Source organism: Ciconia boyciana, chromosome 1 (genome assembly GCF_034638445.1).
Source record: "Ciconia boyciana chromosome 1, ASM3463844v1, whole genome shotgun sequence".
Classification (NCBI taxonomy): Eukaryota; Metazoa; Chordata; class Aves; order Ciconiiformes; family Ciconiidae; genus Ciconia; species Ciconia boyciana.
Window position 1 is genome coordinate 136,826,220 of NC_132934.1, and position 12,507 is coordinate 136,838,726.

Sequence of the window (12,507 nt, forward strand, 5' to 3'; positions counted from 1 at the left end):
ACATTAGTTCTGATTTCATACCAAAACTGAATTTTTGAGCCTGTAATTAATGAAGTTGTTTTCAGCGTACAAGAAAACCTATTTGATTTACGGAAAGAATCAAGTATTTAAGTAAAAATCAATATTAGTAAACTATTAAGATTTTTATTATAAGCACATTCCAGTCCATCTCATTCTGCGAAAGCTGTCCTTTCATAACTTTTTCTTTCATGCATTTCTCTTTGTCTCTTTGACTTCATAGGTCATTTGAGAGAGCAGATTATTACTATTTTAATTATGAGGTCATTAGGCAATAGGTGTTTCTGAAAATCAAGCTACTTTAGACTATACAATATAGCTAGGTGTCATCATGCAGACATAAGAATTATTTCTTATATAAAACAATGGAAAGTCAATTAAATCTTTAAGCAGTTTTTGACGTACATTACGCAAGCTAATACAGTCCATTATAAACACAACCCAAAATCTGAGCTTGCCAAAGTTAGTGTGAAAAGCTTCCAAACAGCATGATATTTAATACCTGCTTACAGATTTTTTCGTATTTCTAATGTTCAAGTCATTTATTTTGTAGGTGAATGATAACACTTAATCCACGCAAGTAGGAGTTGGACAATCCTGAAATATAATATTCATCATCCTGATGTACTGCAAGTTTCAAAATCTTACTGAATCCATATTATTCCATACCAACATACACTCAAGAAATTTGAATTTCTATTGCTTGCATCGTAATAAAAATGAAGCTGACACAATTATCCTTGTCTGCATCACGTATAAACATCTTGTACCTTTATTCTCCTTCCGAGTTCCTGAAGTCTGTAAGAAATAAAAGATGTTTTAGCCAGTCTATTTCATCACACCTGTAATTTAAGCTTATTTTCAAAATCAAAATAACTTTACCAGTGATTTGTAAAGACTGGATTTTGGATTGATCCTCATTAATTGAAGAAGATCTTGCATAGTCCACAGCTTTGGGGGGGGGAGGGAAAGGTAAGTTAGAAAGGTTAACCAACTACTTTAAAAACATTTCAAATATGTAACAGGCACTATTTTACAGTTGTAGAATGTTTTCAATTTGAGAAACATCTGCTTATTGCCTTGTAAAACCATTTTCAGAGGCCTGCTGTTCTAGTATTACATTTACTTATCTCCATTACCTAAGACATACGGCAGCCAGTGTGTAGTTTTATGACCAACTGAAGCTGTGAAAAGAGGTAGTTTTGTTTCCTCACCACCCTGGATACATGCTCTTGCTACCTTCCTTGCCTCTTTTCTTGATTTATCATACAAATCAGATGAGCTTATTAACCCAAATGACAACTAACTACTCACCAAGTCAAAAAATTAATTTTCAATTAGAAACAACTTCACCCTATCACATACTCATACAGGAGAAACAAAGAGAGGGCAAGGACTGCCCTCTTCAGCTACAGCTTGTAGTTAGAACAGCTTAAACTGACTGGGAACCACACTTTCAGGGAACTGAGTGGCCAAATAAGAGGCTAGCTTTAATCAGGATTAGTTCCCCAAGTGGTCTGCCACACAGCCTCACAAATGGTCATGCCAGACTGCAGCTATAGGTGAAGCAAGCACGAGGTTACGAGGCTTGTGCTATGTGTTCCCAGAACAGCATCATTAGCTTATTGCCAGTTTAAAATATTCATGAAAATGTCCTTGAATATTAGAACTCTTTAATGGAGATGATCAGAAGCTGTACTTGCATTTGTATTTCACTACCACAAAAGGTGATTTTTTCAATTCTGTTGGAATATAACACTCCCTAGAAAGCAAAGCTCCTAGAAGTCTTGGAAGAGGTAAATTACTGAACTTACCTTCTTCTTCTCTAATCCACTTTCTGGAAAGAAAACAGAAAGTGAATACTCATAGCCACATCTCTGTAGATGATCTGCCACCAAACTGTTGGAAGCTGTGATCAAAAGTGAACTGTCATCATTTGGAACTGCCTGCGGCTGAAGTTCTCCACTTAAAATTGGGTGCATTAGTTCATGGATTAGCTGGTTTCGGAGCTGTGTCTGATACAGAAAAGACATTATATTCTCAGTTTACATGTTATTCAATGACAGCTTTTATTTTTCAAAATTCACGGGGAGTCTCATTTTGCTTGTACATGTTATATTAGAACCTACATAACAGAAATGGGCAGACTAACTGGCAAAATTTAGAAGAGTGCTTGGGACACCGTACCTTTATTCAAAACACTCTAACGGTGGCTACAGCGATCTTTGACTTTCCCTCAAGATGTATCAAATGTAGGGCTGAGAAGAAGTATTGTTCTCAGTTAGGAACTCACATAAACTCCACTCTAGTACCCCCAGCTTCATTTTTAGATCACTGTTATTTCCTGTTCTCCTTCACTCTGGCTTAAATAAAGCCTGCCTGATGTGGCCTCAATGTCACGTGTACTTGGAAAACTCACTAGTCCTCTTCTGAGTTTCATATCAAGAAGCTGCAGATGCAATCACAAAAGCAGATGGGAAAATAAACAGGAAATTCAGTATCTTTAATATCAGTTATTTTGTAGGGAAGCAAAAGGGTACTAATCAAAAAAGCCTACAGGCACTAATAATAATTAAATTGCTTTTTTAATTATTTATTTGCATTCTATGACTTACAACAAAAAGTAACCTAAAATCAGAATGTCTCCCTCCTGTAAAAGGAAGAAATAATAATTTCCATTATATAATTGTACAAATTGTTTATAGCATACTAAAAGATCATGACAGAAATAGTATTTTAAGCTTTCAACAGCAGGCATGCAACAGTGACAAAGTTGATTAAAGAAATAGTGTGTTAGCAAAAATGGGGCAAAATACTAAATGCTTACCAAAACTTAACAAAGCTAGGTCATCAGACTAGCCTGTATTTTAGCATGGCTTTCTACAGAAATTAGATGATAGAGAGAAATAAAGACAACTGAAAAAATTGTTTTCCTTATTAATTTCTGAACTTGTCCAGTTTCAACCAACTTTGACAGAGATGAGGTTGTCTCAAAAACAACCGAGACCAGCAACCTCTTATACGTCTCGTGACAAAGTGCAGGTGGAAAACACAGGGCTAAATCCCTGTCCCTACTATGGGAAAGGAAGTCAGAAATGGTTTGTGGTATGTTGGCCATTCAGCATACCTGGAGCTCCAGATCCGCCCTGCCTCTTACCAGCAGAGGCAGTCAGATAAGACCACGAGAAATTTGAGAGTATTCTTATTAGAAGATGTAAGAGTGTTTGCAGGAATCCATTAAAAACCCAACTGTATTAATTCTTCAGCTCAGAAAAGCTACAAAATCTTTAATACGATGTATAATCTTCCAGACAAGGAAAAGAGAAGCAGGAAAACGGACTTAAATGGCATGCCAATAGCATGCCTCCTGAAAGACTATTAGTTAAGTCAAACAAGACAAGAGATTGGTTCAAGCACTGCAAGCTTGATATGGAAATCACTAAAGGAGAAACAAATTGTCCTGAACAGGGAATTCTTGGCCATGAGCTTACCAGTGGTATTCTTAAAATATAGATCTTGATTTTCTTTTTTAACTGTAATGAATTTGACATAAAAAGCAGGAGCTAAAAAAAATTGCTGGTGACATAAAGATGTGTATAGAAGCATACAAAGATCAAGATGTCATAAAAAATGCAATCAGATGATGTTTAAAGACTAGCAAAACTGAAACTGCATGAAACACAACATTTCAGCATTTAAGGCCTGATACGAATTTCTGCTGTAACACAAGAGATTTAGCGTTTGGAAAAAGCAAGATGTGGATGTGTCAATCAAACAATGACTAGCACTACAAACGTAACATGCCTCAAAAAGAGATATATGCAGCCTTCCACAGATTTTCCCCACAAAAATAGGGAATAATTAATACCATTCTAAACTTTGCCTGGAAAGCTCACAACCTTTGCCTGGAAAGCTCATCAATCATGATGTACTTGCTTTAAAAAAAGGGGGACAGACTTCAAAGTGATGCAGAGGACTACTGGAATAACCAGCAATGAGACTACTGCACTTTGACTTGCTTAGCATCGTCGAACAGAATGCTAAAGAAAAGGTATGACTGCTGTCTATAAATTCATCAAGAGAAGCAAGAGCCACTTAAACTGAAGGATACTTTCCGCACAAGAAAAAAGGCCAGAGCAACCATAAATAAGCCCAAGCTACAAAACAGAACAAAGTTTCATTCTTGAACACAACCATATTCTAAGACATCCTCCTCGATGAGCAGACAAGGAGAAAACAGCTCAAATAGTTTTAAAACAGAACTGGAATATTTCAGGAGAATTCACATAGCATGTTTACTCAGAATAGGTAACAAATTGACTCTGCGACCCAAGAGGTCCTTTCCAAACCTGTATTCTCATTTCTCTCTTCCCTGCTTAACTTTTTTCTGAAGCATAGAAATTTTCAAAGACCCGATACAGGCCTTTAACCTTCCTGAAAAAGGCTCTGAGACTAATCCGCAATGAAAAGCACTTCTGGTTAGGAAGAACCTTGTTTCTGGGAAAATAAGAGCTGAGCACGAATTAGGCTGTGGCAAAAATAATAAAGCTGGGGAGAGCGGGAAACACATTTATTTGGCATGACTTTCACTGCTTTCAATGTTAAGTAGTACAGCAAATCACAGGTAGCACCTGCTGAAAATAAAACACACCTTAAGTGTGTCCAGTACACCTCGGTTCTTAAAAGTCTGATAGAGCCTTTTCCGGAGTTCATCTTGGGACAGCGTCTCCCTTTCAACCGAAGCCATCCTGCCCTACAATACCGGGAAAAAAAAAAAAAAAAAAAAAAAGGACATTACTGCCTCCCAGCTCGATCCCCGGCCAGGGAGACGGCGAGCGCACAAGCCGCCCCAGCCTCCCCTCACGTAGGCCCAGGCTTTGCCGGGGGCAGCCTCCCCCTACCCACAGGGAGAGCGGCGGGTCCAGGCCCGCGCCCGCGCCTCGACCCTCTGGTTCCTGCCCGCGCAGCGGCGGGCGTTCTCGGGGGCAGCAGCCGCCAGGCTGCGGGAGCGGGGCCGGGGGGCGCCGCTACAGGGCGCCGGCTCCGGCGGCGGCTCCCGGCGGACGCTGAGGCGTCACGGGGGCGCCGGATGTTGGGGCGGGCAGAGAGGAGCGCTTCCGGGCGGCCGTTGGGAGCCGTTGGAGAGCTCGCGTCGCAGGGTAGGCGGCGGGCCCGGGGCGGGCCCCTGCGGGCATAGACCCCCCCGCTTCTCCCTCCCTTCCTCCCCCACCACCTGTTCCGCGGGCAGCCCCCGCGGCGTCCCGCCCTTCCCCTGGAGACGGCAGCCCCGGCGGTGCATAGGGGAGCGGCCGGGAGCCCGGGCGGGCCTCAGGGCGCTGGGGCGCGGCGGGGCGGTTCAGCCCTCCCGGTAACTCTAGAGTCCCCTGGGATGGAGCCGGGCCGTAGGACTCCGTGGGACCGTGCGAGGGAGGATGGTGCCCGCCGTCTGCCTCCCTTCCCCTTTCTGCTGCCTGTTTGTAGGGCCCCCGAGGAGGGACAGATGAGATTCCTCAGAGACGGGTACACCGCGTTATTTCATGGGATCGTTGCCCTCCAAGTCACTGGGAGGGCTGTCGGGGCTTAAGTACATCAGTCAGTTGTAGAGTAAGAGTTTTTAGGTAGTAGTAACTAGATTCAATTCCAGGAGATGTTCCTTCCACTTTCTAAGAATATTTTTCCCCCTATGTAAGTATAAATGTGCATACCCAAGAAGGTGTTTATTTCTTTTTAGCCTATGGTAAATATGAATAGGAAGCATGTTGTCTGATTTTAGGAGCATTTTCAGACGGATTAAGAGTTTTGTGGACTCATCAGTAAAGTGCGTGTCTTTTTTTGTAAGGAACGCTATATTGAAGAAATGTCTGGAAGTTTCTACTTTGTGATAGTTGGTCATCATGATAATCCCATATTTGAAATGGAATTTCTGCCTCCTGGAAAAGTAGAGTCCAAGGTGTGTTTTTTTTCCCTTGTGATACTCCTATGATGTAATTATGGTGCATTTTCTTTGGTAATTTTACAGTATATTAGAAGCATGACCAGCATGTTGTTGAAGGTGTTACTAGTATACACTGTTTTCTTCTTTTTATAGAAACTTTGTCCTAGGGAGTAGAACTCTGGAGTTCTTGAGTCTCTTACAAATTCTTTGCCATATTATACTAGTTCTTCATAAAACATGGTTTCCTTCAATGTTTGATGCTGTATGGTGAAAAATATATTGCTCTTTGTGGGTAGAGCTTTTATAATAACTGTTCATTATCTAATGCTATTTACTGTTATTCTCTATTTTAAGACATCTGTATACAGTAATAAGGTAAAGTAAGGAACATAAATTTGAAACCTCTAGTCAGTCCTTTATTTTTTATGCTATAAAGAAATCTTATTTTTTAATCATATTCAATAGTCATGCTTGCTTTTAAGTAAGAAAGGTTTAAAACTTGCATTGATAAATATGGGTTTGAGAATGTGAGAAATGTAAGACTACTCAGTAAGTAGTGTTTCCAGTGGGAAAAGAATAAATCTATCTATTGTGATATTACATCAAAGAAAAAATAGACTTCAGAGTAAAAGTGTGTGGATCTGTGAGTGTGTCCAAAAATTGAAGTATATGCTGTCACTGATTTGAACAGCATGATGTCATCTGTACTTTGACAGATGTATTTAGTGTCCCACAAAAAATCATAAATAAGACTAGTCAGACTAGACTTGGTGAGTGTGAGGATGTGTCAGATAGTGGAAAAATTCATTTTCTACATTCTGCTAATGGAATTAACTTGGCTCGGGTAAGCTTCTTCTCTGACTGAGGTTGAAATACTAAATTTTCTCCTAAGAGAGAATCTAGACTTGATGTGCACTGAAGGAGAACTAGTAGGCATTGATATGTTTTGGCAACTATCGCTTCTGTTTCTGAGACACACTATTTAATAGTGAATTCAGTGCAGCTGCACAGCTGCCTGAAGTAAGTGGTTTGCATAACATACGTGGTAAATCAGTACAAGCTTTTGCCCCTTAAACTTCACTACTTAGTCTCTTCCTCAGTATGGTTTAATGGAACTTGCAAAGCCGTTGATGCCCTGAGCAAAACTTGATTTGGGGGAAAAACATAGTGCACTGAGAGGTGTGAAAGTGGCGTTAATAGGATCCCTATATTTTGAGAAACAGTGCAAGACTACTTATGTTTCCAGTCTAATAGAAGCTTACAGTATGGTTTAGTCCCAAGTTTCTTCTTGGCAGATGTCCTCCGGTGTTCTAGTTGGTATACAAAGTAAATGGCTCTTACCCCACACCACTCTTGTAGTGTTAGGACCAAACGCTGTGATCACTCTATGAAGGCCATTTGTGTTTATTATAGGAAGAGGTGCAACTTAAATCTGCAAGCATATATTTAATAGCAGTTGCAGGATGTTTTTCTGCACTAGGCTCTTAGGAAGAAGAAACACCACCCCACCCCACCCCCAACAATAAAACAATCCTATGTTTTTTTGGCAAATAACCTGAAAAAGCAGAACCTTTAGGTGATAAATGTTATCAGTATATCTGTCCTCTGTATCTCTCTGCTTTCCCCATCTGTCCCCCAACTTTTACACATTGAAACCTATTGTTCAATTTCTGCCAAATTTGACAGAGACGTTATGGTCCAAAAAATGCTAAATTTCTGTAAATTTCACAAAAACAGGTGACTGGAAACCAGAGAAAAAGAGTTTTATCAGGGCCTCTGTTGTGGAATAAGTTTGCAGTGGGAGGTTACCCGTTGATAAACAAAAGAGTTCACATTTGAATTCATTCCTGAGCTATAAATATAGGCTTTATTGGTTTTGCTGCTCTCAAGATTGTTTTTGTGGTGACCTTTTTATTACGACCTTTTTTTCTCCCTTGAAACCAAGTATAGTGATAATATATACTAGCTTCATTTAATTACACGATGGCACATATGTAGCAGAAAATAAGGGTATATATAACTTCACGTAACTTGAACACTAGTTGTTTAGCAGCTTGAGCAAATTATTGTTTGTATTTCACTCCTTTCACTGAATTACTAATCCTCTGTCTTCTGGAAATATCTTAGGATGATCATCGCCATCTCAACCAGTTCATTGCCCATGCTGCTCTTGACCTAGTAGATGAGAACATGTGGCTTTCTAACAACATGTATCTGAAGACTGTGGACAAGTTTAACGAATGGTTTGTTTCTGCTTTTGTCACAGCTGGACATATCCTTCCCTCTTCTCTTTCCCTATATTTATATAGGAAAAGCCTTTTGCCAGAGAGGGTTAAGTCAGATGAAATGAGTTTGGAACAGATTTCTCTGGCTATTCACCACTATTATTGTTAGAGAGAGTCACCAGCCTCAGAATGAAGTAAGTTGAGAGGCACAGCAGTTGTTGAAAATTGGGACCAATTGGAAAGATGGATTTTTCTTTTCGGAGGAGCTTGAATAGCCTAATGAAATGTGGAGCTCACATGGAGTAGAGGAAAGAGGAATGAGAGGGGAATAATATGAGAGGGTCTGAGCAAGCTTGTATGATTCTCTGTTCCCATCCCTTTGATAGCGCTAGAGAGGAGAAGCAGGGATAAACATGCTTGGTATCATCACACCCATCTTGAAAAGGTAGTGTCAAGGCTTGATCTTATGTACAGATAGTCCTAGAAGTGTTTGTTGTGAAACATTTATTATACATAGGAAGTAACATTGAATGTCATTTTAACTTCAGGGGGTATATGGCAAAGGTGCTGAGAGCATCGTCCACATTCAGAAATGTCTAGCTTTAAAAAGAATAACCTTGAATGGAGAGGTGATTATTTTTATTTTCAAATAGGGGAATTTTAAAATATAAAGGTAATGCTTTCTAAATTTCACTGCTCCAGTTACTTCTTTTAATGCTTCCTCCTGTAATCACTGCTATTTCATGTACAGCTGAACATTTTAAGTATATGCAGAATTAGATGTAAATGCTTATCTCAGGATACGTTAAATGTCTCTCTTCTTTGTAAAAGTTAAATTTTCCTTAATTGCTTTACATATGAGATTTATAATGCTTCATGATGTAAGGCAAGAAGACGGAATTAAGAACTTCTTTAATGATGTGTATGACTTGTATATAAAGGTAAGAACCCACTTCTTAGGTCTCACTGCAGTACTTTTAAGTGTGTGCTGCTGTACATGCTCAGGCATGCCTGTATTAGCATGCTTCTTGTGGGGGCCTGTATAAGTGGAGAAGCACCTGTGCAGTTCACATTAGCCAGAGTTGATAATATGTGACATAAAGGCTGTATTTTCCATTAAACAGAATAGATTTTTCTAAATTGTTATAAACTGCTCTTTCAGAATTTATTCTTCATTTTAGTCCAGTGTTTTTTGGGCAGTTTGTGTCATTAATGGTGATAATGAAAGCAAAGGACTGTTCTACAGAAACCTGGTGGAAGTGCTTTGCTCGCGGAACAAGTAGCCTGTGTTCTCACAGCCTGGTGGTACTTCCCACTAGATGGGGCCGTCGCAAGCGCTGGCTGGGAGATGGCCATCTCGGCCTCCTGTGGGCACTCAAATGGTGCTAATTTCCAAAACACAAATTTTCATCAGTGTCATGATGGATTTGTTCTGAGGAGCTGGTACTAAGGGATGGCTGTGCACATATATGGGGAGAATGCAAGGGCCTGGCAAGTGAATGTTTAGGAGCTCCCTGCTCTTAAGTGGCACTAAATAGGCTGAAAGCTAGTAGTAGTTGCCATCTGAAAGAATATTTTCCAGTGCTGGGCATTGTGCTTATTGATGAGTTTTTCTTCTTTCCTCAGTTTGCAATGAATCCATTTTATGAACTCAATTCTCCTATTCGATCCAGTGCCTTTGAAAGGAAAGTACAGTTCCTTGGGAAGAAACACCTTTTAAGCTGAATAAATAACTTTCCTGAGTGAGTGCTTTTTCCATACTTTCCTGATTATTTGAACTGTAGTTCTTCTGGTTAGTTCTCAGCATGTTTGATACTCATCTTTCTGAAGATTGACAAATTGGATGCTGAAGAAGGTGTTTTGGTTTTTTTTTCCTGATACGGATAAGAACAGCCAAGCTTCTCTGGTTAAAATGTGTATCTTAAGAAGTTTCCTTTTATGTGTTATGAAAACTAAGTTTAAAAATGTCAGGGGCTGAATAGGTACAAACCGAGACATCTGGGTGTCAATGCGTATGCAAAATGTAAGCCTCTTACACAGGGTGGGAGGAAATCAGATCTAAACACAAAAGACATCTCCAGTCATGTGATTGAATATGAGCAAAAGGGAATTCTTGAGTGTTTGGCCTAAGTGGTTAACTTTGTTATAAACCTTTCTATTTACAGTCCTTTGCTAGAGAACTTACTCTGCAGACTAACCAGACTAACTTTACTCTTCATGGTATTAAATCAGGTCTATATTAATACTGTAATGTGTAATGTATGTATTATAAAGTGCTAAATAAAAAGAGGATATATCAGCAAAGCATTGTCTTCAGTATTTCAGGAAGTTTTGAGAAAAAAACTTAAAAAGTTTTAAAGCTTAAAACTGCAAATTTACCAGGTGTTTACTGCGATACATGTTTAGCTGCAGTGTTGCATCAATGAATGAACAAATAAAGTAGACCACAGAACAGCTATGTCTGCCCTGACTTTAACTCTAATTAACACATGGAAAAAGACTAAACTGAATTTACATGTTTAAACCCACTTCTTTCCATTATCTCTGCAAGTGCTGAAATTTTCTTTTTGAAAATATATTTAGACTAGGGATCTTTGAACGATGAAACTCTATTTGTTGAGGTTTCAGAAAGCCATTATTTGGCCTGTCTGGCTACTATTCCATTGTAAAATGTGGTTAGGGACCCTTTTGCTAAACTTGCCATCATTCCAAAATAGTGATTTTTAAATGGGTCATTTGGCATATAGGTAGCTAATATTTTGGTTGGTTTCACAATCTTTTAAGTAGTCTGTTTCCTTTTGCAGCAAATCTATAGAAGGTATCTTCTTGGACATTTTTTTTTAAATGTCTGAAAAGTAATTTCCAAACAAAGTTGCATGCTGTTCTAGGAAGTACATTTTGCATAGTCTGTATAATTAAAGGGACCACATGTATATGTGCTTTAAATGTATAGTCAGTCATTCTTTCTTTGTAATTTACACTTACTGCTAAACTGTCACCGTAAAATATTCCATGAGAAAAAGAACACTATATAAAGGTTGCAATATTTACCTTAAATAAAACATGGAATGATGCAGTATGGATGCCTGCTGAGTATACTTCAAATGATTTAGAAGAAAACTAGATGATCACTGTAAGGCTACCTTTATTGTCAGGGTGGCATGTGAAGATGGGAATACTTGTCTTTGCAGTTGTTATTTCATAAAAACTGCATTGTACAGCATTTTCATAAGGTCATGTAATCTTACGTAAATCAACTGAGGTTTTTGGTTGGTTTGTTTGTTTTTGTTTTTTTTTCTTTATACATGAAAGCAACAGAAACACACTTGAGGTAAAGCATTCTCATTCATATGATAAGGAGCCATTAAGTTGGAGCTGTTATGCTGTTTTCTGCCTCCTCCCCAGTAGCACGATGGTTGGAAAAATACTAACAGTTAAGATTCACTGAGGAGATACTTACGTTAAATAATCGTATATGTGGCAGTAAGAAAAGTTTTGGCAAAGATAAAAGATTAGTGCTAAGAGTTTCCACCACTTTTAGAAACTGAGGGTTTTTTGATAATTGTATTCTTCTCTGCCAGCACACAGTAGGAAGTTATGTAAAATGAAAGCATTTTATCTCTTGCCTGATCTCTGAAGGCAGGTAGCTAAATGGTGCCTGTTCTTATGCCTCCCATACATCTTTCCCCTGTTCTTCTGAATATAGGAATTGTAAATGGGAAATGCAGTCTCATAGGTCCATCTAGGCTTTATAAAAACAGACTGTTACTGGCCACAGGAAAGGGAGAATTACATGCTAACTCATTTCATTAATCATTTTAGAGGTTGCAGTGAGGAACACTGTCTCATGACAGAATTCTGAAGGACTCTGGCTAGGTAGCTGTGATCTCCCTGTGTACGGAGGAACACTTATGCTTTGTTTTGTGACTTTTTACAATAAGCTGAAAGACTGCTATCTGGAAGTGACAGGTGAAAGTTATCTTGCGATCAACTATAGTCACAAATCTGCTTTAGGTCTGAAAGATGCAGTTCTAGCATGCATCAGACAATGAACATTTCCAGCAATGTGAAGGTCAATGGACAAGGCAGAAGAGACCTCCTTTGCAAGTATTATGTTCGTACCCAAGCTCAGAGCCTTAGGAATAAGAATGCAAATGAAATCTGTTGCAGTATGAGAAAGGAAGAGTTGTAACATGAGCTGTTAGCTTGACCTACCTATAGTTTCTTCTGCCCCTTCCTATTTTGCTGTCTGTTCTAATATGCATAGCTTTCATCAATCCCACCAGTTTGCCATGACAGTATTTTTGCTCCTCATTTTAAAGGACATCT

At 39.1% G+C, this 12,507-nt stretch overlaps 2 protein-coding genes across 6 annotated transcripts in view; one reads left to right on the top strand and one right to left on the bottom strand.

The window, feature by feature from the left end:
• OFD1 (OFD1 centriole and centriolar satellite protein) overlaps nucleotides 1–5,104 on the bottom strand; it is a 35,316-nt gene extending 30,212 nt beyond the window's left edge. For 2 of the 3 annotated variants that reach the window (XM_072849425.1, XM_072849423.1), the window contains exons 1-5: nucleotides 4,924–5,104; nucleotides 4,670–4,771; nucleotides 1,833–2,033; nucleotides 901–969; nucleotides 789–816 (exon numbers count right to left, since the gene is read on the bottom strand). In XM_072849425.1, coding sequence (XP_072705526.1) covers nucleotides 789–816; nucleotides 901–969; nucleotides 1,833–2,033; nucleotides 4,670–4,765 — 394 coding nt within the window. In that variant the 5' untranslated portion in view covers nucleotides 4,766–4,771; nucleotides 4,924–5,104. Of the gene's footprint in view, nucleotides 1–788; nucleotides 817–900; nucleotides 970–1,832; nucleotides 2,034–4,669; nucleotides 4,772–4,919 lie in introns of all 3 variants that reach the window. The other variant, XM_072849424.1, reaches the window with a different exon arrangement.
• Nucleotides 5,105–5,124: 20 nt separating this feature from the next.
• Nucleotides 5,125–11,257, top strand: TRAPPC2 (trafficking protein particle complex subunit 2). Of its 3 annotated transcripts, none has more exons than XM_072849473.1 (5): nucleotides 5,125–5,177; nucleotides 5,858–5,968; nucleotides 8,081–8,223; nucleotides 9,032–9,119; nucleotides 9,805–11,257. In XM_072849473.1, exons 2-5 carry the CDS (start codon nucleotides 5,876–5,878, stop codon nucleotides 9,901–9,903), a joined length of 423 nt encoding a protein of 140 aa, XP_072705574.1. In that variant the 5' UTR covers nucleotides 5,125–5,177; nucleotides 5,858–5,875; the 3' UTR covers nucleotides 9,904–11,257. The 3 variants fall into 3 exon arrangements, with proteins under 3 accessions (XP_072705574.1, XP_072705576.1, XP_072705577.1); XM_072849475.1 differs by lacking the exon at nucleotides 5,125–5,177 and adding an exon at nucleotides 5,190–5,538; XM_072849476.1 differs by lacking the exon at nucleotides 5,125–5,177 and adding an exon at nucleotides 5,569–5,703.
• Nucleotides 11,258–12,507: the final 1,250 nt, after the last annotated feature.